At 39.8% G+C, this 21,857-nt stretch overlaps 1 protein-coding gene across 1 annotated transcript in view; it reads right to left on the bottom strand.

The window, feature by feature from the left end:
* Positions 1-21,857, bottom strand: part of CACNA1C (calcium voltage-gated channel subunit alpha1 C) — a 456,585-nt gene that overhangs the window by 170,113 nt on the left and 264,615 nt on the right. Inside the window, exon 5 of the mRNA XM_041484502.1 lies at positions 16,684-16,823. Coding sequence (XP_041340436.1) covers positions 16,684-16,823 — 140 coding nt within the window. The remainder of the gene's footprint in view (positions 1-16,683; positions 16,824-21,857) is intronic.

The following is a 21,857-nucleotide window of genomic DNA, read 5'->3' as shown; positions in this document are numbered from 1 at the left end:
AAAAAAGCTTATACCAATAACATAAATCTTTCTCAAAGCTATGGGAAATGCACTTTTAGGGCTGCTGCAGTAGTTTTAGAGCTATTATATGATGCTGTGGTTTTCTCTCATGAAGATGATGAGAGGGGCTGGTTGCTGTCTCATCGGTTCAGGCAGTTCTTGAAGAATGTGCTTTATCTTTGAGCAAGTGAGTGGCTGCACCTACAGCAATGGGATTACCTACAGATCCCCTTGTGTACTTACAAGCTTTTTTGGATTTCAACCAACATTTAGCAAGATGGCACAAGAAAAAGACCCAGCTGCTAAAACTCACTTGGCATTGTTGCATTGTGAAACATAAGGAAATTAATGGTAGGTTTGCTAATACAGAATTCCTCTCAAGAAAGACATGCCTATAAAAAATAAGACAATTCTTAGAAACACCTAACTTGCCTTTTTTTTTTTTTTTTTTTCAAGACAGTGAACTTTCAGACCCAAAAAATCTTCTTCCTGAGGCTGATTCTGCCAGGTTTTTTCTCAAAAAGATAATATCTCTTCTCTGTTGCACAGTGATGTTCATAAATTCCCAATTAATTGGTGCATGAGTGTTGATTACCTCACATTTCCTGCCCTTTTCCTCTTAGGTTTCCTGTCCTTTTGTACTCTTCATATTTCCTGCCCTTTTTTCTCTCCTTTTTCTCCTCTCATTTCCTGTCATTTTTCACTTTACATTTCCTGACGTTTTTTCTCTCTCTTTTTCTTCCCTTTCCCCCTCTACTTAAATAACTCAAATATTGGAAAAGGAGAATATCCTCTGAATTTAAACCCTTAAAACGAAGGGAAAACAAGGATTCCCTTGCAATTTAAGCCTTAAGATGATGAAAATGGGAGATTTTCCCTCAACTCAAATCTATAAAATGGCATCAGAAAGGTTATTGCCTTCCATTTAAACTAGGAAACAACAATTTCTCTTCAATACCTTTAAATTATGGGAAAGGTTGGTTTTCTTTGAACTGATACCCTTAAAATCACAGGTGAAAGGGGATCCCCTGCAATTTAAACACAGACAAAGTGAAATTTCCTCTCAAATCACTTTTCCCTCAAACTCTGGGGTCACTGGGGCACACTAGGGAGGGACTGGGGGCACTGGGCAGGGGACCAGGAGCACTGGGACCGGACTGGGAAGATAAATTCAAAAAGAGAAAGAAAAAGGATCTTCCCTGCACTGCCCCACCTGCTCAGGAGTGCTGCTCCCCTCTCCTGCATTCCCTGGGGCACAGGGATTGTCCCTGTGCACACCTGAGCAATGCCAGGAGCACCCAGGGGCTCCCCTGCCCTGCAAATGCTGCCACTGCTGTCCTTGGAGAGATTCCCGGAGATCACCCAGTGCAGCAGGAACAGGAACACCCTGAGAGCAGCCCTGGGCAGGGGGGGCCCTCCTCATCCTCACTGAGCACATCTGGAGCTGTGATTTCCTAACTTCCCAAAGGCTTTTTAGATCTCATCCTGACCACCAACATTTCCATTTATTTTATTTGCAAGGACACTCAGTAATCAGGAGCCCTGCTCTTGAAGCAGTCACTGCACTTTTTGGAGCTATTTGGACATTAGGGGTGCCGTGGCAATTACCAGGAGCTGCTTTTGTCCAAGGGGCAGTGTGTTTGGACACTCAAACACTGCACCTTTCAGGCTGAGCCATTCTTTCATCTGAGCCCATTTTCTGGGCTCAGACTTCTGCCTGCTTTGGAAGTGCCTGTCACGACTGAGTTCCACAGGCAAAGCTTAAACCATTGTTGGGACGTTGGTCTCAGAACTAACATTCAGGCCTTGCCAAGCAGAGCCCTCTCACAATTTTCATGTGTCATCAATTTTGGATCAAGCTTTGTTTGCTGGACCGGGCAGTTTCCTGTTCCCATCATGGTAGCAGCTCAGGTCCTCAGAGAAAGCATATCCTGAGTCTATTCTTCCATTGGTTTTTCAGGGATAAATTTTGCCTGAACCAGGGCTGTGAGCAAGCACAGTCTCTCAAAAATGACCTCCTAAAAGTGAGCAGGAATAAAAGGGAAAGGAGAGGACCATCCTTCCTCTGCCTTCCTATACACACACACACAAAAAAAAAAATACATTTTCATACTTAAGGCAGTGCCAGGGGTGTGGGAAACAATTCTTTTCCTGCTAATACAGTCCAGAAGAAAACTACTACTTTGTGCAAGCAAGAAGGAAGCAGGGGAGGATTTGTGACTCAGCACAGGGCCTGAGTCAGATCACTTCTGGGAACCACTCTGAAGTGGTAGAGCTGATGCACCATCCCCAGCCACGAGCAAGATCTACCCACAAATCACATTTATTTCTGACAATGCACTGAGAGACTGCCACTACAGCTCTATTTCCAAAACACAAACAATATAACCAGTAATATTCCCCAAAGTGGATGTTTATCACTTAATAAATGTGGACATTGGCTAAGAAAATTGAAAAATATTAAATATTCATAAATATGGAAGGTTTTATAGCAATTTCAAAGGAAGCCTGGAAAACAAGAGATAGGTTTAGCACAAAAAGCACAAAAAGATATCTGTGGCAAGATATCTTAGATAAGTACATCTACAATGATTTGTGAGAAAAAATCATTGAGGACTTTCTTCACCAGTGCTGCAAAGGGAAATCATATCACACAGTTCATTTAAGGACAGCTGTACAATAGCAGTTTGGGGAGGTAGTCTTTTTCTGTCTTGCTGGATTCTCAAAATGTTAGTGGCAGATTGGTAGATAAAGTAAATTCTGTGGGTGTAGCCCAGCATTCTTGGGGCTGTGGATGTCATTTCTATTTCAAGAATAATAGGGAAAGTCTTGGAATAGTAAGGAAAGACACAAAACAGGACAGAAAACTAGTTGATGTGAAAAGAAATAGGAAAGAAAATTTTCAAGCTGCAGGGTGACTACTTTTGAGTAGGCAATGCTTTTTAAACATATACTAGCACTCAATTCAAAACCACGTGCTGTAAAAAAATAGAAAAAAGAAAGTTTTGGCATCTGCTCACGATGTTCTCATTCCTGCATTTTCAAACCACGTCTTCATTGACTTCTCAAACCGAAATAGTCACACACAAGGGGATTCATGCAAATGGGCATGTGGATGTGAACACAATTGTTTTATGTTTGCCAGGTCTTGCAATATGAGCCTTGCCTCATCCTTTGAGGCAAGAAAAGGATCAGCAGAACAAAACCAAAAGCCACAAAAAAAATCCCAGCTCTTCTTTCTGGATCCTTTTCTCTTGGGAAGCAGTTCAGCTTGAGCATCCTCTGCCTGCCAGAGTGACCTGACTTAGACCATGCAGCTTCTCCTGAGCAGGGTGGCCACACAGCCCCAGCTTGAGGAGGATGCTTGGATAAATGCACACATGCCTTGGGCTCCTGGACTCTGCTGGAAGAGACCTCTAGTACCACTCACAGAAACATCCCTCTCTCCTCCTGGAGGGCTTTAACTTTTTAGTAGCCTTTTGTTCAAAGTATGTAAGTGTCCACTTTCTTATAAAGTTGCTTTATGGCTAAAAAGACTTTCTTCATCTTTCCAGTTCCAACATAAGAGGTAGCTCCTGCAAAAAAATCCCAGCTCTTCTTTCTGGATCCTTTTCTCTTGGGAAGCAGTTCAGCTTGAGCATCCTCTGCCTGCCAGAGTGACCTGACTTAGACCATGCAGCTTCTCCTGAGCAGGGTGGCCACACAGCCCCAGCTTGAGGAGGATGCTTGGATAAATGCACACATGCCTTGGGCTCCTGGACTCTGCTGGAAGAGACCTCTAGTACCACTCACAGAAACATCCCTCTCTCCTCCTGGAGGGCTTTAACTTTTTAGTAGCCTTTTGTTCAAAGTATGTAAGTGTCCACTTTCTTATAAAGTTGCTTTATGGCTAAAAAGACTTTCTTCATCTTTCCAGTTCCAACATAAGAGGTAGCTCCTGCAAGTTCAGCCTCACTCTCTAACCATTTGATTTTAGCTCATTTCAGCTGAGGATGAGATCCAGGCAAGATCTTCAGATTCTAAATGTAAAAAAAAAAAATCAAACCCAAAAATGGTGTGGTGTCCCCCTCCATGAAGCTACCTGAATAAAGAGGAAGAGCATGCAGAGAAAAGCAGCAACCAAATCCCTACAGAAAATTCCACATTACAGAAAAAAAAAAAAAAAAAGGCCATATTGGACAAAACTAAAATGAAGTCCAGTGAGCAAACTCCAAAGCTGTTTTGAACAAAGACCACAGCGTGCTGCCAAGTAGTCTTACCCAGAGTATGGAGGTTGAGGTCAAATACTCTCTGCCAGAGAGAGACTTCTAAAGATGGATTAAAGTTAAGGCAGGTAAAGGGCCTTCAGGAACCCTGGCAGTTCCTAGGCCAGCAAGGATCAGCTGTCACTATTTCCCAGGAAATAGCTTTGATTTTCTGCTGACAGGATGATCACAGACTGAGAAAACTGTTCATGGGGTCACTGTAAAGGTTTTATCTGTTCTTAACCACTGTGAAGGACCACAGAAAGGAAGAATTTTTCTTGGCTCCTCTTCCTACAGAGCTATCCAAACCCAAAGATAATCTGGCCCAAAGACTGCCCTAGCTCTCAGTGAAATGACCCATCATATTTCTATTTTTTAAAAATTCTTCATATGCAAGCATAGCTGTGACAGGAAACAATATTTACAGGGGGAAATTTTGGTCTAATCCCATGCTACTGGATTCAGTCAGAAGACTTGGATAGGAATATGTCAACATGATGTACTGTCTTCAGTCTGGTCAGGTGAACATAAAAAACAAAACCCAAGCCAAGAGTTAAAACAACCTCTGAACTGAGATAATGATGGAAAAGCCTTGTTTCAGGATGGCAAATGCTGTTTGTGTGCAGCTCTGAAAAATGTCCTAACACATGTCCTATGGAAATAATTTTGCAAACAAGGAACTTTGAAAACCTGGAAGTGCTAAAGCCTCAAGGTAGCAGAAATGGCCTCAAAGCAATTGGGTCTCAATCATTTGAGTGGAAGATTAATGACATTTTGGTTACAAACACCTTTATAAAATTGTTAACATTTTTTACAGTTTATTGACAGAATTCCTCAGGTAAGTGGACATTAGCCTCCTTTCTCTATTATAAATAATAAAGAGTATTTTTTTTGTTTGATGTCCTTCTCCAGGTGTTCTAACTCATCACTTGTGAACAGGTTTAGAAAAGACAACACCTTAAAAGTTAACAAATGTTAACAGGGATTCTGTAAATGTAGAAGTCCAGCCAGGGATTATAAGATTACTGGTTTTTAGTACGTGGAGAAAAATATATTGATGAAAGAAATTGATCTTGCAGGTTAAACGCTCCAGCAAACAACAAGTGGCTTACTATGAGTTATACAAAGTTTGAACTTCTCATGATAGAAGGACTACAACAAAATATTGGATAAAATCTAAAACTTGGTCTTTAGATGACTGCATAGAAGTTCAGCACTGTATGTGACAAATAATAGGTTGTATAGCCCTGGAGAGGAAAATTGACCCAAGCTCTCAAGCTGGGATAGTGCTTAATGAGCACAAATGGGACTGAGCCCTGGAGAGACACAGTGTGGCATTTCAAATCACTGTCATGGAGGGTTTCTAGGAGAATTTTGAGAATCTAGTAATAGAAAGCTACCTGATCAGGTAATTAAAGAGCTGATACAAACCCCACAATGTGTGATCATTGCTGTGTTCCTGTCTTGATGCACATGTGGGATTTGTTTTCTCTTCCTAAACAACTGAAAAAAAAAAAAAAGACATGGCCAGACAAATCTGAGCAACTCTGACTCTTAGTTTTAAGAACAAAGAGTGGATTTAGGGACTTATCAACTCAGTGGTTAATCAGTCCCATCTCAGAATACCTAAAACTCCAGCTTCCTTTCTTCCAAATTAGTGAGACTGTTGCTTTTGATTTTTATAAACCTGATTAGACTTAAAACTCTTCTTGCACACATCAGATAATAAAATGCTTTGGGGGAAAAAAAAGCTTTCTGACATAATAAGCAAAATGTCCTTTAGCTCACTAGGCAGCCCCAGTATGTTTGGACAGAAAAATTAATGGTTGCCATTTTCACAAAATTGCATTTTTAAGGAGAAAGAATGGTTCTTTATTGGTATTTGCTTTCTTTGCAACTCTCTTTACAACTTGCTTAGTTCAAAGGATTTTTGTACAGATTGTGTATGTGTTGCTAGAACGCACTGGAATTAAACATTTATTTTTTTCAATTACTTTTTATATATAATAAGCTGCCAAGGGGGAATCATAAGGCTCTCCTGCTGCAATCTGATCAGCTAATTCAAATTCTTAACAGATACAGAAATCTACAAATATAAATCTGAGAGTAATCTGACTTTCTCCAAAGCAAAGTTTTAAAGTGAAATAATCTCAGCACTGGAATATGAAAAGCAAAAGGTGGGCTAAAGGCTTGAGTTTAAATTTTCACCTATATTGTGAGGGGAAGGGTGAGACTCAATGCTAAATTCTTTCATTGGGTGCTGTTCATATTAAAACCAAAACTGTTAGATTTAGAACAGGCCTTTGTAAAGCCTGTGTGTTTTCATACCTGGATGTATTGATTTGACTACTGATCAAGACATCCAACCTGATTAAAAGGAAATTTATCCCTTGGTAATTTTCAGTACAAATAAAAGCCAATATACAGCAACAACCTCCAAGAAAATGCCAGCTGTAGAAAAGTACTGAACAACTTATTGCAGGAAAAAAAATCCCCAACCAATCACCAAACCCAACAACCAATACCAAAAAAAAAAAAAAAAAAAAAAAAAAAAAAAAAAAGAGAGAAATGTCAGACAGGCTGCTAGCTTAATGTGTGAGCAATAACAGAAAATAACCATCCCAAACAGATTATACTTCTAAGATGTATAGCATTTGATATGCCCCAGTTCTCACACCATTGCCTCAGCCCTCTGCAAGGGGGGTGTGTGGTTGAAAGATGAGATGCTTGAAGAAAGTTTAGAGAGAATGTTTTGTAATCCTGTAAAGAAATTGAATTTCTATAGCCATTTCCACTGCTAAAGAAAACAACATTTAGTAAGGCCTATGGAAAGAAGTGACAAAAATAGAATTTTTATAATTTCTTCTATTTCTTTTATCCCGTGAGCTACAGTCTGTCAAAAATGCTTCTGATGTAAAACTTTAGCAATACAGAAATTGAAAAAAAGATTCTTTGCAGAGGGTTAGCAGATGTTTTCTGAATTGTGATTGATGTGGCAGGGCAAACCAGCAGAAGATAATCTAAAACTGAAAAAATGAAAGGCATAGCTTCTCAACTCATAAAAAATAGTTGCAACAAAGGGCGAAACACATATGGGATAAGTTATTGTTACATGTGTTAAACAGGAATTGGATTTGCTTCTGGAAAAAAAAGGAGATTAAGAAAGATGTCTGATCTCCTTCGCTTTTCCTTGGCACAAGGAAAACTTAGATAAAACATTAAGAGACTGGGCAGGTTAGGTGGGCTGTCATTTCCATACTTCTCCATGATCAAAACAGCAAATTTGTTCCATCAGTGAACATCTTAAGCATTGAAAAGTTTTTTACTTGTTCATACCAGCCAACATGCCTCATCTAGAACAGCAATAGCAAGCAGACACAACTAAGGCAGTACCTAATTTCAGAAAAATCTACATTAAAGAGAGGGGTTCTCCTATAGATTTATGTAGACATTGAAACAAAAAAATACTATTTCCTCATCTTTGCCTGTACTTAATTCATGCTTTGGCTTTTGGTTTTTTTTTTTTTTCCCTGATATAGCACTTGAACAAAATGCAATATTATTATAAATTCAGACCATAATTAAAAAAAAAACAAAAACAAACTATTGGCAGGCTTAAATGCATTCACTGGTTGAGAGCACTATCTGACTGGTCTGCTGCTCTGTGCTTTGCTGATATTTTGATAATGCTTTTTGAAAATCACAACAAGGACCACAGGCATCCAACAAGGCTTTTGGAAGGCTTGGACAGACAGATGTAATTCAAATGATGCCAGAGAGGTAGAACATCCATGTACCACCTTAGATCCTGAACAAAACCTATGAACTCTCCTGTGTCCCACTTTTGAGTTGACTGCTACCCAGTGTGTGTGCCAGTCACATCCTTGGGACAGGATGAGAAAGAGAAAGTTAAAAAGTCCCATCAGGGCAGCAACACATTAATAGACACACAATAACTACAGAAAATGTACAAAGGACTTCAAATAATTGCTTACAAGATTTTAAATTAATAAGCAATGCAAAATCCAGCCTACTGAAATCAAAGTATGCAATGACATTCATTGTAAGCTTGGGACAACACCAGATGCAGTAGAGGTGTCATCTGGGAGAGAACGTAAGAAACACCCAAAGCAGATCATGCCCTTCCTACTTTGATGTGGAAAACAGCCAAATCTTCCTCCCTAGCGTGGTGACAGCAGCAGCCAGAATTTACAAGTGAGCAACTGGGAACCCAACGTGTTCCTGTTTGTACCAGTTAGCCACAACCTGTACAGATACAATGCAAACTCTTCTGAGGAGACAGCAGATGGCATTCTTAGATTTTTAGATGCTTCAAGACAAGCTTCTTGGTGGCGTGGGTTCCCTTTCAGACCTGTGCCCTATATCCAATCTGAAAAACTTAGGGCATTGCTTGAAGAATGAAAAAAAGGTACTAGAAATGTTTGATCCATGCCGAGCCCTTCTGGAAATTCTCTTAATAAGCCAAGAGATATTTTTTTTACTATCTCCCTGTCTGTTCTTTGATGTCAGCATGCAGTTTGTTTTCTTTTGGAAGGGACTGCCTACACTCTGATGTGGTCCCATATTATGATATTGGGATTTTTTCTGTTGTGAAGACATGCTGAATAATCATGCCAGCATGCACAGTAACTTGTAGGATACAGGCTGAGGCAGTTATTGGATGAATTTGTAGTCAGTGTTATTTTTAAAAGAGCTGCATAGACAAGATCAAATAAATATTTCCCTGTTTTCATTGGTGTTCCTTAAATATGAGAGAAATCTTTATGAGAGCAACAACATGCCTCTGTGAGTAATCATCCTTAGCAAGATGAACCCCTCTTTGCTACTGCTACACAGACTCAACTTCTTTTGCCATAAATGACACCATTCTGCAGGCTGTACCTCTCAGGGAAGCAGGCTTTGATTCCTGGTTGTGTAACCCCTACTCACAGGGATGATCCTTACCTAAGGCAGATGCTAGGCTGGAATCAAATTACTCCCTTGAGTAAGGGTGACCTAAGTAAATAAAGGACTTGCAGGCATGTGTAGGGCTTGCAGTTAACTACGAAGAAACAAGCCTAATGAGGACATTTAGTTCAGACTGTTCTATCCTTTCTAATCCACTCCCTCCCCATTTGTAATGAAAGCAAAACAAATTGGCCACTTGAGATTAAAAACAGCAAGGCAAGGACATGGGAAAGGTGGTGCAACTTGTCCTCTCACTATGCTGTATGTGCTGGAGAGTTGGCACAGAGGGTTAAGAAGTCTTGTTCAAGAATGAAGGAGAACTTCAGGGATCTGCCTGAGAGCACGTTTGCTACAGCTTCTGGACCTCAAGAGAAAAGGAAGGTTTTTTTGGCAAAAACTGACATTATTTACTGTAACAACAGCAAAATTTAAGGCAGAACTAATATTTGGAAGCCAAATTTTGCCTAAATTTATATGAAGTAATTCCCTGTGTTGTCAAGGACATTTATCTTGTAGGTTTGGTGGCAGTAAACTGCTAAGTAAGGCTCCTAATAAGGATTTCCTCCTGATACAGCTTACTGTATTCTTTAGCTCCTACACACAGACCTTTCACACCTGGGGAGCTCTGATCAGGCCACTTGTCCCATCTCCTCCCACTGAAGGCAAGCCACAATCCTGCCTGGTGTGCAGGTCATAGCATAACCTCAGGAGGGCAGATTTCAGTCCCTTGCTCCACCAGTGACAGTGAATAAATGCAAATCACGTGCAAGACACACCTGGCAACTGTACTTTTCTAGAAGCATATACATTTTAAAAATCCATTTCAAAAGCATATACATTTTAAAAATCCATTTTAAAAGTGGACTTCCTTACACCAGTTAGCATTTCCTTAAGATTTAATACCTGCTATTCAACAAATAGAAACAGTCAATGGCTCAACATTTCTTTGCCATATTTCAAAAACACATGGTTATCAAAAGAGATGTCATTTTGAATTCCTTGAATTCTCTGTGTTTGCTACCTCAATTACATTATTTCCTCAACTCTATGTCGCAGTGTTAATTTTCTCTCACAGAAAAGAAAATAATGAGAAATTACAGTTGAAAAGTTTGATTGGGCACTGAAAAAATAAAAAAGAATCCCAATGCAAACCAGATAATTGCATTGAACATGCTTTGTTTCAACAGCTGCAAAGTGGAATAATTGCAATGGGTTGAGCTGTGCTGTCTCAGTGGCTGGGAAGGAGGAGGGCAATCCCAGGCCACACAGTCAAGTGCCTGGGATGGACTGGGGTGAATGTCACCACTGCACATTGAGATAGAGAGAGAGAGACAGCTGACAACATCTAGGGCTGCTCTAGGTCCTGTTGCCACCCTCCAGCAAAGTGGTTTGGCAAACCCCAGTTGGAATCGTGCTACAGATGAGAATAGCGTGTTTTCCCTGGGAAAGAATATTTGAGGGTGGCTAAACATCATCATTTTGATCTCCCTGCTTTACACAGCGCAGGCAGAATGGCAGGTTCCAGAGCAGAGTGCCAGCAGCATGAACTGGGCTCTCTACACGGTGCTTGATCCTTCCTAACTGGCCCAGCCTTCTCCACACACCAAGCAAAGAGGTTCCGAGGATGTTTCAACTACAAACAAGTTCAATTTGGCTTCTAGAATTATTCAGGTGTACAAGGATTATGCAAGATAGAAAATGTTGAACCTGTTCCCCCCAGTTAAGTACACTACTTCTAAATCAGGTGTGGTGGAAGACAAAGTCTCTGCTATAGTATCAGTTTCTAGCTCACAGCATTAAGAGCTCTGCTTATGGGCAACAAGCATCAAACACCCATTTTACTATAAATCATTCAATAGCAAATTCCAAGTCCTGGAATCAAAGATGAGATAGAGCAGTTCCTTAATCTTACATTAGAAAAATTACCATGGTGGTTCTGACATGTCTCTGCTGTCTTAAACTCTGTAAGTTACTCTGTATTTTGCTACAAACGTCCCCCCATTTTTTTTTTCAGGGTGAGGTATTGCTGAATTATGAGCCCATACAGACAGAATTCCCCTGTGATTTCAAATTATTAGATTTGAACATATCTCTTGAAAAGGGGGAGAAAAAAATATTGCTAATCTTAGTGTTAGGAACAGTCATTATTGGGAAATACAGATTATAACCTCAGTATCTTATAAGCATTTCAGAGCTTTTGCTCTTACTTCTCCACCAAAACCTGATTGTGATTTAGCACACAAAATATATTTAGGCAACCCCACACACACAAACACCTAAACAGGAAAACATCCAGTCCTATTACACCTGTGATTTCCTTGTTTCATCTACATGCAATAATATAGCAAATTAACAATAAAGACAACTGGGTGACTTTGCCAATCCAGCATCTCTCAAATGAGCAAAACCTTTCCTCATGCATTACTCTCCCCACAGAGCCCTCAGGGTGTATTTTACTTCTCATCTTCATTGCTGTGCGTGGTGAATGTGGCACCAAATATACAGACCTGGATGGCTCAGATCTATCAGGACATTGCAAGGAAAGGCAGAATACTTTCCTACCTATTACAAAGCTTCAAAATATTATTTTGATTAATGCCAGAGAGTTTGGGATAAGGATAGAAGATGACTGTGGCAATGAGAAAACACTGCAATAAATATGGAGTACAATACACTGCTGAGACTAAGAAAGATTATACATTTTAATAGAGCAATTCAGGGCAGATTTCTAATTGCAATGAGACAGACCAAAATCTAAAAATGTCTAAATTTTTCATCCACCTTGTCTGAAGGTGCCAAATTTCTCATAAACTCAGAATAATAATCATGGACTTAAACATAAGCATCATTTTGAAAAAATATGTGTTCTAGTTAATTATTGAAATGCACAAAAAGTAGTCATCTCTAGGCATTCCACACATGAAAATTCTGGTCTTATTGAACTCAAAAATGTACTCTGCCAGTTACATGCTGCTGTGTCACCAACAGAAGGACATTGCATTGTCATGGGGAGGGTTTGGCTTAGGTCCTTTTGCTCATCCCTCTCTTTCCCTGTTATACAATTGCTGCATCTCCAGCAGACCATGTAAGTACTGGTGCAAGAGAGGCACCTGCACTGCCTTTGAGTAACTCTCCTGCTACAAGACTCCAGTGAAGCCTGAACACATCACAGGCTTAGCTATCGGTGGTTCTACAATAAAAAAAGAATAAGAGAGACATCATGGCAAGTTTTTGTTTCAGTGGAACAGTCACGTTTCCTCTCTAGCTTCATTAAGAGTAGCAAGGTCTTCTGCCCACATAAATCTGTGTTGTCAGCAGAGAATCTTGTTCAAAACACAAATATGGAGTACAGCAGCTACTCAAATCATATGACTTCCAAATTGTCTAGGAGAGCTTATCAATTAAGTCTGGCAAATATCAGATAGACAATAACCAGTGGCAAAAATGCAGTTACATTAAGACAAAGTACAACATAAAGAGAATGAACAGAATGTATGAGGTGGTATAATTGAGCAGCAAGAATAAAGGTGATAGAAATGGAATTTTATAAATTAAAAGAGCATGAGCTAGTACACGTAGGAGTAACTCATTGCCCTTTCCAATAGTCAGGAGTGATTTTCTTCTTTAATTGGATCATGCTTCTTCGTTGCCCAATTGGATGTTTCTTTTTGCCCTCCTGAAGCACAAATGTCTAAAACAAGTTTTAAAGTATGTAATAACATAAAACCAAGAGAGAAGAGTAATCAAGAGAAAAATAGCACAAAAGGGCTGACTTGATTCTGTCCCTAGAAAGTTTTACAATACTTTACACTCCTGCCAAAGGAGTTACTGGGTGAGTTTCCAAGACACTAAAGTGATTAAGTTTTGGTAGACATGCTGATTTTACACTTGCCTACTTATGTCCATCAAGGGAATTGTTTTCCTTCTCTCTCCTTTCTCAAATCACTATATTGATCTTAATGCCGTACATTAAGACAGGTGCTCTAAAACACGTGTGAAGTTTTCCTTACAAGGAGAATGCTTTGGTAGTCCAGCAGTAAAGTTCTTTCAGCAATCAAAATAAAGTGTGCATGGCAAGAACTGTGTTAATATGACAGTAACAGAATAGTTGAACAGTGAAATCTGGCCTGTGTGTCAATAAGATTAAGTTCTTAGATCTCATTTTCAAAAGTGACTTTACTACGATGAAACCTAAATCATCCGTGTGCATTGCAAAATAATCACCATTCATCTACACATTAATGCCAGGCTAGAAGGACTCAGTGTGGACCATTTTTCCAGAAGCAGTAAGACTTAAGAAAAAGTCATGGGAAAAAAAAAAGATTTTGCTTAATTAGCTCAGAATCTCTATTTTGTAGACAAAGCAATGGCCAGCACTGGGATGACAGCTCTGGGAACTATCTAATCTACTGCTCTGCCATACACCTCACACATAAGAACTGTACCTGTCACTCAAAAAAAGTTTTCTGGAAAAGAACTCAAACTATTTTTAAAAAGAAATCTAAGACACAAAACTCCCTCAAACCAAATTGATCCCTATGGAGTTTCTTGGAAATGTGTAAATACTTAACACTATTTTTTAAAGTTGTACTGGGAACCCAAAGACTTTGAATTCAGTGCCTTTGAAGGCTTCTCCTGTGATGGTACAGTTGCTTTTTGTGACATGGATAAAAAAAGTCTGTCTTATCTTTTGAACAAAATGTCTGTTTTCTTTCTTATGACAAGTGGTCTTGTGAATGTCCACATAACCACAAAGCATAAAAGCGTCATCTGTTCTCTTAAAGATTATGAAATTTTGATGTGCCCACAACCACCATCCAGATGTAGTCTTCAGGCTTTGTTGAATTCATGATCTCAAATCCTTTGATTTTAGGAGGCACTAACATAATTTGGGGCCTTGGACAGTTTGATCCTAACAAAGATTGTCAAAGGTACCTTTTTGTTTGTCTGCCCATGGGTGAGCCAGCTTTCCCTGCACATGAACCACTTACTGCACAGAGAGTCCCCCATTTCTTGGTTGAGATATTCACTGTCAAGAGACAGCCAAATCCAGGAATTAAGCATGCATGGAGCTTGGAAAAAAAGGACTATGAGCTCTTAATATCTTCTATCCATCTATCTGAAGCTGTTGGATTGTTGTGTTGACCTAAATGTCTAGCACTGATAGCTAATAGGAGACATAAATAATTAGAAGCCACTTCTGGAAGTGTTAAATCTTGAACTTTTTGTTTCCAGCTCTCAATCTGCAAAATGCAGACACCAGTGATTTACTTCAGAGGGCATTAATATTTATATAATAATTAAGACATTAATATGTCTTTCCCCCACCTCAAATCAAACTTATGTGGAAACTCTCTATATGCTGAGACAGGTCCTTAAATGCATGAACCTGAATACAAAATATGTCCCTCTTAAATTGGATTATTTCCTATGGATTGAGCCAGAGACAAAAAATCCCTGTAAACTCCTAGTGACTCAGAAGAAATTATTCCATGCTGCAAGCCAATCTCTCCACCTCAGACAAGCTATTTCCCAAGACCAATTCTAATGAGTTTAAGATTTGCATGCAAAAATTCACCATGTGTTTCAAAAATTTGTTTAATAGGAATCATTGTGCTTTACACACTTTTTTCCAAACAGTGGTAGTTAGATCTGGACCTCAAGCCAAGCAGCAGATGTTGGAATTTCCATGCAGAAGGCGGCTGCCAGTGACCCAGAGGATCCCCTCTTACTAAAGAGCTGCTGCTTCCATACAGAGTCTGTTAAGTGAGAAGGAATTGCAGCGTATGTTACATTCATGTAATTTTAGGACAAATCTGTGCTGTTTTTTTTCTTTACAGGGGGAAAAGCCTTCTGCATTTTGGAAGGGCAAGGAAGCAAAAAAGCATTTCTTTATAAATGGCAAAACACTGCAAGTGCAATGTTGGTAACTCATCTGCTGGTGTTTATGATGCCTCAGGGACAGAACTTGAATGGGACCTGAGACTTGACTTCTAAACCTCTGCACTAAACTTATGTAAGAATGTAATCCTGTAATGTGCTATTTATGGTTAGCTTAGCCAATCTTATCTAAAAGGCCTCATGAGAAAAGTTATGCTCTAATACATATGGATGCAATAACATCTATTCTAGGCTAATCAACAGGCATTTGTTCAATTAAAAAATGCCCAGTCAAGATTGAGGCTGCATTAGGTACAGATCTCAGTAGGCTCTTTAAAGCCACACTGGCCCCCAGGAAACCTGGTTTAACAAATATGTCCCTAGTCAGAACCAGAAAGATTAACAGAGGGTATCTTGTCAGGTGAAGTTGATGATTTGCTTGCTTCACACTGTGTTAGCATTTTGCTGACCAAGTGTTTGTTAGTCTGCACCAGGCTCCCTGGCTCTGTTCTGGTACAAATTAAATACTCCTTGATGAGAAAACTCACAAATGGACTGTTAGATAGTCTTTGTTGGGGTGGAAATCGGATATGAACTGTGTCAGGCTTGGTTCCCTCAGCTTCCTCAGGTCCTCCAAGAGCACTGAGCACACAGCCAAGCTCAGTCTGTATCAGAACAACTGATACCACAGGCTTTATGGCAACTCGACTCAAGGTTTTTGCATGACTGAGGTTAGAAGTACTTTAAGATACCAGTCTAGCAAAATCCTCAAATAAAAATAAACAAAGTGCTCCCTACAGCTATTCTGGAGAAGATTAACTCATTTTCTGCTTACTACATTGCTCTTTGCTATAATCATGGAAACCAATGACAGTTTGCAACCACCTCTCTCCATAAGGTAAACAGGTCCCATCCATAACAAACTCTCAAGCCAAATTATATAATTTTTCCCACATTGTCATGTCCATATTCCACCTCCACAATGGAACTACCAGACTTAGTTACTCATAGCTTCATTGCAAATAAGAAAAGGGATGAAAGACTATCAAAGGCTGCTTGAGGACTTTCTCAGAGGCATTACAAATAATTTAAGCAAATCAGACTAACAGAGAAGGTGAGTATATAATTTTCCTGTATTCTGTTGCTTCTAAGCTGTTCCCAGTTCTCTTGATCTGAATACCACATACAAAGAAGAAAATGCAATTTTAATGAAAAAGTTCCTTTCCCTCTAAAATCAACACACATGACCATACAGAATTTCCATCAAAGTTAAGAATGTATAATATTAACTTCATCATTTAAAGAATTTCAAACTTGAAATCACAAGCCCTCTGGATCTTCTCCTTTCATTATTTAAAAAGGTTGCACAATCAGACTTGACATACCATGAGACTTCCATTCCTTTTCAGCTCTGCTTTGGTCATCCTTTGATTAATGTCACACTTATCACAAATACATACATCTGAAAAAAGTCTTCCCCCACACACTAAAAATCATCTGTATCATGCTCTGTCTTCAAAATTGTTACAAAAATTACCTCTACATGTCACACCACAGACACAGCTGGAAAGAAAGCAGTGGTATTACTTACTAGGAACTCCAGACACCAGCCGTAGTGGACGTAATACTCGGAAAGCCCGCAGTGCTTTAACATCGAATCCGGCACCTTTTCCTCCTATTGAATTCCCCCCATCTGCTTTGGTTGCTTGTTCTAAAATTGCACTAAAAAGCCTGCAAAAAGAAAGAGGAAACAATCTGTAGGCAGGCAGCAATGCTTGGGCGAAACAGGAACAGAGATCATCACCATCACATCACCCAAAGTATCTCACAGACCTGTGAAGGGTGTCACACCTCTCTCTCGACGTTCCCATATGTTGGAGGAGAGACAGACTCTTCCCATATGCAACAGCCTATTGGGGATGTCTATACCATTTACAAAACACTTGTTCCCGCAGCAGACATAAACATGACAAAAAGCTCCTCCTTCATTCTCCTCCATGGCTCCCTGCAGCCAGCTGTGGGCTACAAACACTTTGCTGTCTTTATTAACCAACAATCCACCTCGGGGGAGAGAATCATCACCCTTAATTAAGCCAATCATTAATTATCTGCCACCTGTTTTACAAAGAATTAAGATTCACCAATGGCACTGCAGGTAGAACTTGGTGTAAACTGAAGGACCCTTCAAGGGGCAAGTTTTTAGTAAGAGTGTATGATTACACTGTGTGCTTGTGGATCCATTTGTAAATCCCCTGATGCACCGGCTAAGGAGAGTGCAAAACTGTAGGAGTCTTATTATTAGAATATTTTATTATACCAGCCTTAATGTTTTATCTTGGCTAATAGGAGTAGATGCTTTAAGGAGAAGATGTCCCACTCAGAATGCCTTTAAAAAGGCAGAGCAAGAAAGAAAAGGCAATGTTCTCCTGTAAAAAACCTGAAGGCTCACCCTATCTGTTAATAAAAACTTGATTTAATAAATTGGCTTTCAGGAAGCAGCTTCCATTTTTCTGGTAAAACATTAGTACATTTGGGGGAGAACAGATTCCTCATGAATTTGCTAATGATATTGCTTTCAGCCTTGAAATCCTCAGCTTGAACCCAGCCAAATTCAGTAGAGGTTAAAAGCTGTTCCAGCCTAAATGGGTGTTTGGAGCTCTGTAATTAGGGCTTGCCTGGGAGTGGCAGAGACACCTTGGACTGTTGGGTGCCACAGAGGTACCACAGACAACTTGAAAGAAATCTCCTGGGAAGAGAGAGCCAGTCCAGATGGAGAGCCTGGATACAGCAATTGTTTCTCTCACAGACTTTGCAGTCTGTGGTGCCCCTGTCAGAATCTCATCCCTATCCTGACTGGCACTTTCCACAGAGAGCCCCCAGACCATGGGTCAAGCAGACACCAAGTTGGCTGATGGCTTAACAAGCAGCTCCAATGCCTGCAGCCTGCAGATAAATCTTACTGATGGAGTCACAAACACAGGGAGCTTACCCTGGATATTAAAATGAAGATTCATTTACTGAAACATCTAAATCAACAGACTCCCCCAGCACTAAATCCACACAAAACGTGGATTAGGGAACTGCAAATGTGAAATTCCTTTCTTAAGCAGGTTTTTTTTTTTTTTTTTTAAATTCATATCGAGAGTCTTATAAAACTTGTCAGCTGTGACTGAGGAACTCCTAACTGGATCTATTCAAAGCCTCAACTTCAAGCATTGCAGAAAGATTTAACAACTAGGTAACAAGCATGGGAAAAACTGTGTGTGTGGAGGTTGGATGCTGAGTTTGTAGGTGTTGCAGAAGCAGGATACAGAGAAGAAAAAAGCAGAGCCTATGAGAAATACTGCATTGACTACAGATATCACAGAAAGAGACAAACAAGGGTTGATGCAAAGAATGTGAATTATTGGAATGTATGTATTTCTTAAGCTATATACACAAATTAGACAGTTGCAATTATCTGCTGGTCTTCATAATAGAAACACTGTAGGTCAAATTTGGCCTAATGTATTTTCAGTAAGTGACTGATTAAGCTCCAGCAATGTGCTCTGTTTCACATTCAAACATTTCTATCTTTCTAGTCCACAGAATTCCCATAATAGGTGATGAGTGACATACCTATACAACAGACCCAGTCTCCTGGGGTCCTCTAAAGGAAAGAGAATTTACTGCAAAAAGGCTTCTAACACTGTTTTTCAGCTCCAAGACTAGGAATCTCAAGGAACTCTGAGTCAGCACTTTTGCAAAACTGGGGGTCCATTTTCCTGATCCCCATTTTTACTGGCTCCATGTTTTCCCAAAGAGCAGCTCTTGGCACTGGGCACCAAGGCTGTTTCTGCTGCCACTTGTACAGTGAGCAAACCAGACTGCTCTAGAATTCTGCTGCCCAAGCAATGTCCTAAATTAGTTCAGGAGGAGCAGAAACACAACCAGTAGGACAGCTCACTCCTCTGGAGATAGAGCTTGCCTTCCCAGGCCAGTGCAGCTCCACTGCAGGCCAGCTGGCCTTATTTTTGTGCTCCAGCACTGGCATGCTAAATGTGCTCTTTTGAAGTACCCCCAGTTATCTGCTTTTGCACTTCAGGAATAATTTGCAGTAATTCCTGCTGCTCCTCATTTAAAAAACTACATTTAAACTTGAATTGCATTACTTCTGCTAATCCTGCTTTAATGCATTTACTCCATGCTTTATATCTCCCCTGTACTAATCCTGCTTTTTTCTAATGCATTACAACTTCTAAGTCCTCTCATTTATTTCACTCTCTGCTTCTGTATTGAGGTCTAGCCTGTGCCCAGTGTGGCCTACTGAATCTCTGCTCCACTCTTCAAGTTTATAGCATATCTTGTCAATTTTTCTTCTTTCTCCTCAGCATCTCCCTCAATCAGGGCATGGGCAGACATCCCTGATGTCCAGCTACCTAATGCTCTTGGTTTTTACAACTAATTGTTTTCTGAGACTGAAACAGCCAGATGGATGTTAAACTACTGATACAAAAGATGAGGCCAGAGCCCCTCTATTTTATATAGGAAATTCTGCTCTTTGAAGAAAACATTTTGGGGAAGTTTTGAGTAGGTATGGTGGAGTGAGGTGCAGTTCTGTATCAGCAGGCGAGTTAGCATGCTCCAAGCATAGGGTGACAGAGAAATAAGAGTTTGGGTGGTACAGAAAAGGCAAGAGGGCTAATCTCTTGTGGCCACTAAAAATCTCACCATTAAATTTCCCCTCCTCCAAAAACCAGACATCAACCCTATTTATCTGCACCTAACAACTTTCTGCCAGCATAAATTCATGCCCAATTTTCATTTGGATATCATACTTTCCACTGATGAAGCACAATTAACACCACCTTTATTTCTGGATTTCATTTGCGACATGAATACACCTTAACTTCATCTGTGACAGACATGAACTATAAGAGCAGAAAACCAAATTTTTATCACTTGCATGTATGGATATGCTCCATGCTTTGTTTGGGTTTTTTTTACATTTACCTATGAAGTAAGAAGCTAGTTTCACTGGGGTTTTTTTCTTGTATTTTCCTATTTTCCTTTTGACATTTGATATATCAAAAGGGTTTTCACTTTGCTAGATGACCCCAACAGCAGCATGATAAGGCTGTAACCTGCTCTTCATCTCTTCCTCTGTGGGGAGTACACAGTGATTTTTATAGCATAAAAAAAGGACTTGTCATGGTCCTCCAAAATATAGAAAGAAAACAGAAGCCTTGGTATTTCTAAGGCAAAAAATAAGCAGAAAAACATAGCTGAAAAAAAATCCTCTTAGGTATAAAACAAAGAATAAAACACAAAGTTTTTTTTTCACAGTGTTTTACAGTTCACCTGTGATTTGTGAGTGTGAAAATATTTGGATCTTCCCTCTAGAAACTCCCCACAGGTCTTCAGAAAGACAGAAACTGGGACCACATTTTCTGGTCTGCTCTGACTTCAGATCTTGTCCAAATATCTTCACTGCTTACCTTCCCAAGTAAGACTATAATACTGCCTTTCAAATTACAACACCTTTTTCTCTGGCAGTAGCTACAGGTCCTTGGAGAATGACTGTGCTTGGCAGACAAACCACAGCACTGCCAGGAAAGACAGATATTCTTCCATCACAATATTGTCCAGCTCGTCTTCTCTCAAGAGAAATTTCATAATATTAAGGGGCATCATTGTGATATCTGAAAGTTTTAGTGTTTTCCTAAAGAGGAACAGCAAAAATGAAGGAAGTGGGAGACAATTTGCCTAACCATTAGTGCTTGTGGGTTGCGCCTCATTGAGTAGCCTAGGGGTCTGGTTTCTGCTATTAATTAATAATGTTTTTAGAGCCTCTGATTGATACGCTCACACAGACATTCTTCAAAGCAGCATTTCAAGTGCTGCTATAGCAAGGTCAGAGGCTATTTAAAGAGAAGCCAGATTCAAACTCTACAAGACATAGCTGATGAATAAACAGGTCTCCCACACTTCAAGAATGATAAGCTGCTACAAGCCTACAGTCTAAAATGTATATTTTCACCAGAAAACAGACCAGTTGTGTTCAGTGCTTCCCTCTGCTGCTGTTGCATATTCCTACGGCCTTGTTAGAATCACTGACTCTAAAATCCCTTTGGATACCAGGGGACCTACCTTCAAAAGGCATAGGAAAGTATACAGGCACACTGTTATAATCAATTTTACAGGAACTGTGACTCCGCTCTAAAATTTATACCTGCTCCTACACATGTCCATTTTCCTCCTACTCTACTGACTAGTTAATTTTAAGGTAAAGGAAGCCAGATGTGCTATTATTATCTATTGAAGTTATATGTAGTGAACTGAGTACGGGTGGATTTGAAAGATCTAAAATCTGTCTCTTTTTTTTTTTTTTTTTTTCCTCCTTTAACTTGCAACAGTACTTGAAGAAGTGCTTCTCACCTAGCCTATTTTGCAGCAAGGGCAGTCATCTTTGAAAATGAAGATAATGAAGAGCAAACACAAATGGCAATGACCATAGTCACACCATCCTTTGCCCCACACACCAAATAAATCTCTCTGCTCTCTGTCCCAGTGTTCAAATTACTCAGCTTTCTCCCATAGCTCAATCAGTAGGTAGAAAAAGGCACCACAAGGAAATGTTGTTATCAGCACTTGCTTTCTTTCTCCTTCCTCTCTCTCTTCCAAATTTATTTAAAACCTTTTCCATGGGGCTTCCTTCCTGGCAAAATATTCAAATACACTGAAGTTTAAACATAGTGTCACAGAGGGATTTCAGGCAGCCCCTAG

Source organism: Pyrgilauda ruficollis, unplaced genomic scaffold (genome assembly GCF_017590135.1).
Source record: "Pyrgilauda ruficollis isolate IOZ18807 unplaced genomic scaffold, ASM1759013v1 scaffold66, whole genome shotgun sequence".
Classification (NCBI taxonomy): domain Eukaryota; kingdom Metazoa; phylum Chordata; class Aves; order Passeriformes; family Passeridae; genus Pyrgilauda; species Pyrgilauda ruficollis.
This window is presented reverse-complemented; position numbering and strand designations above follow the sequence as displayed.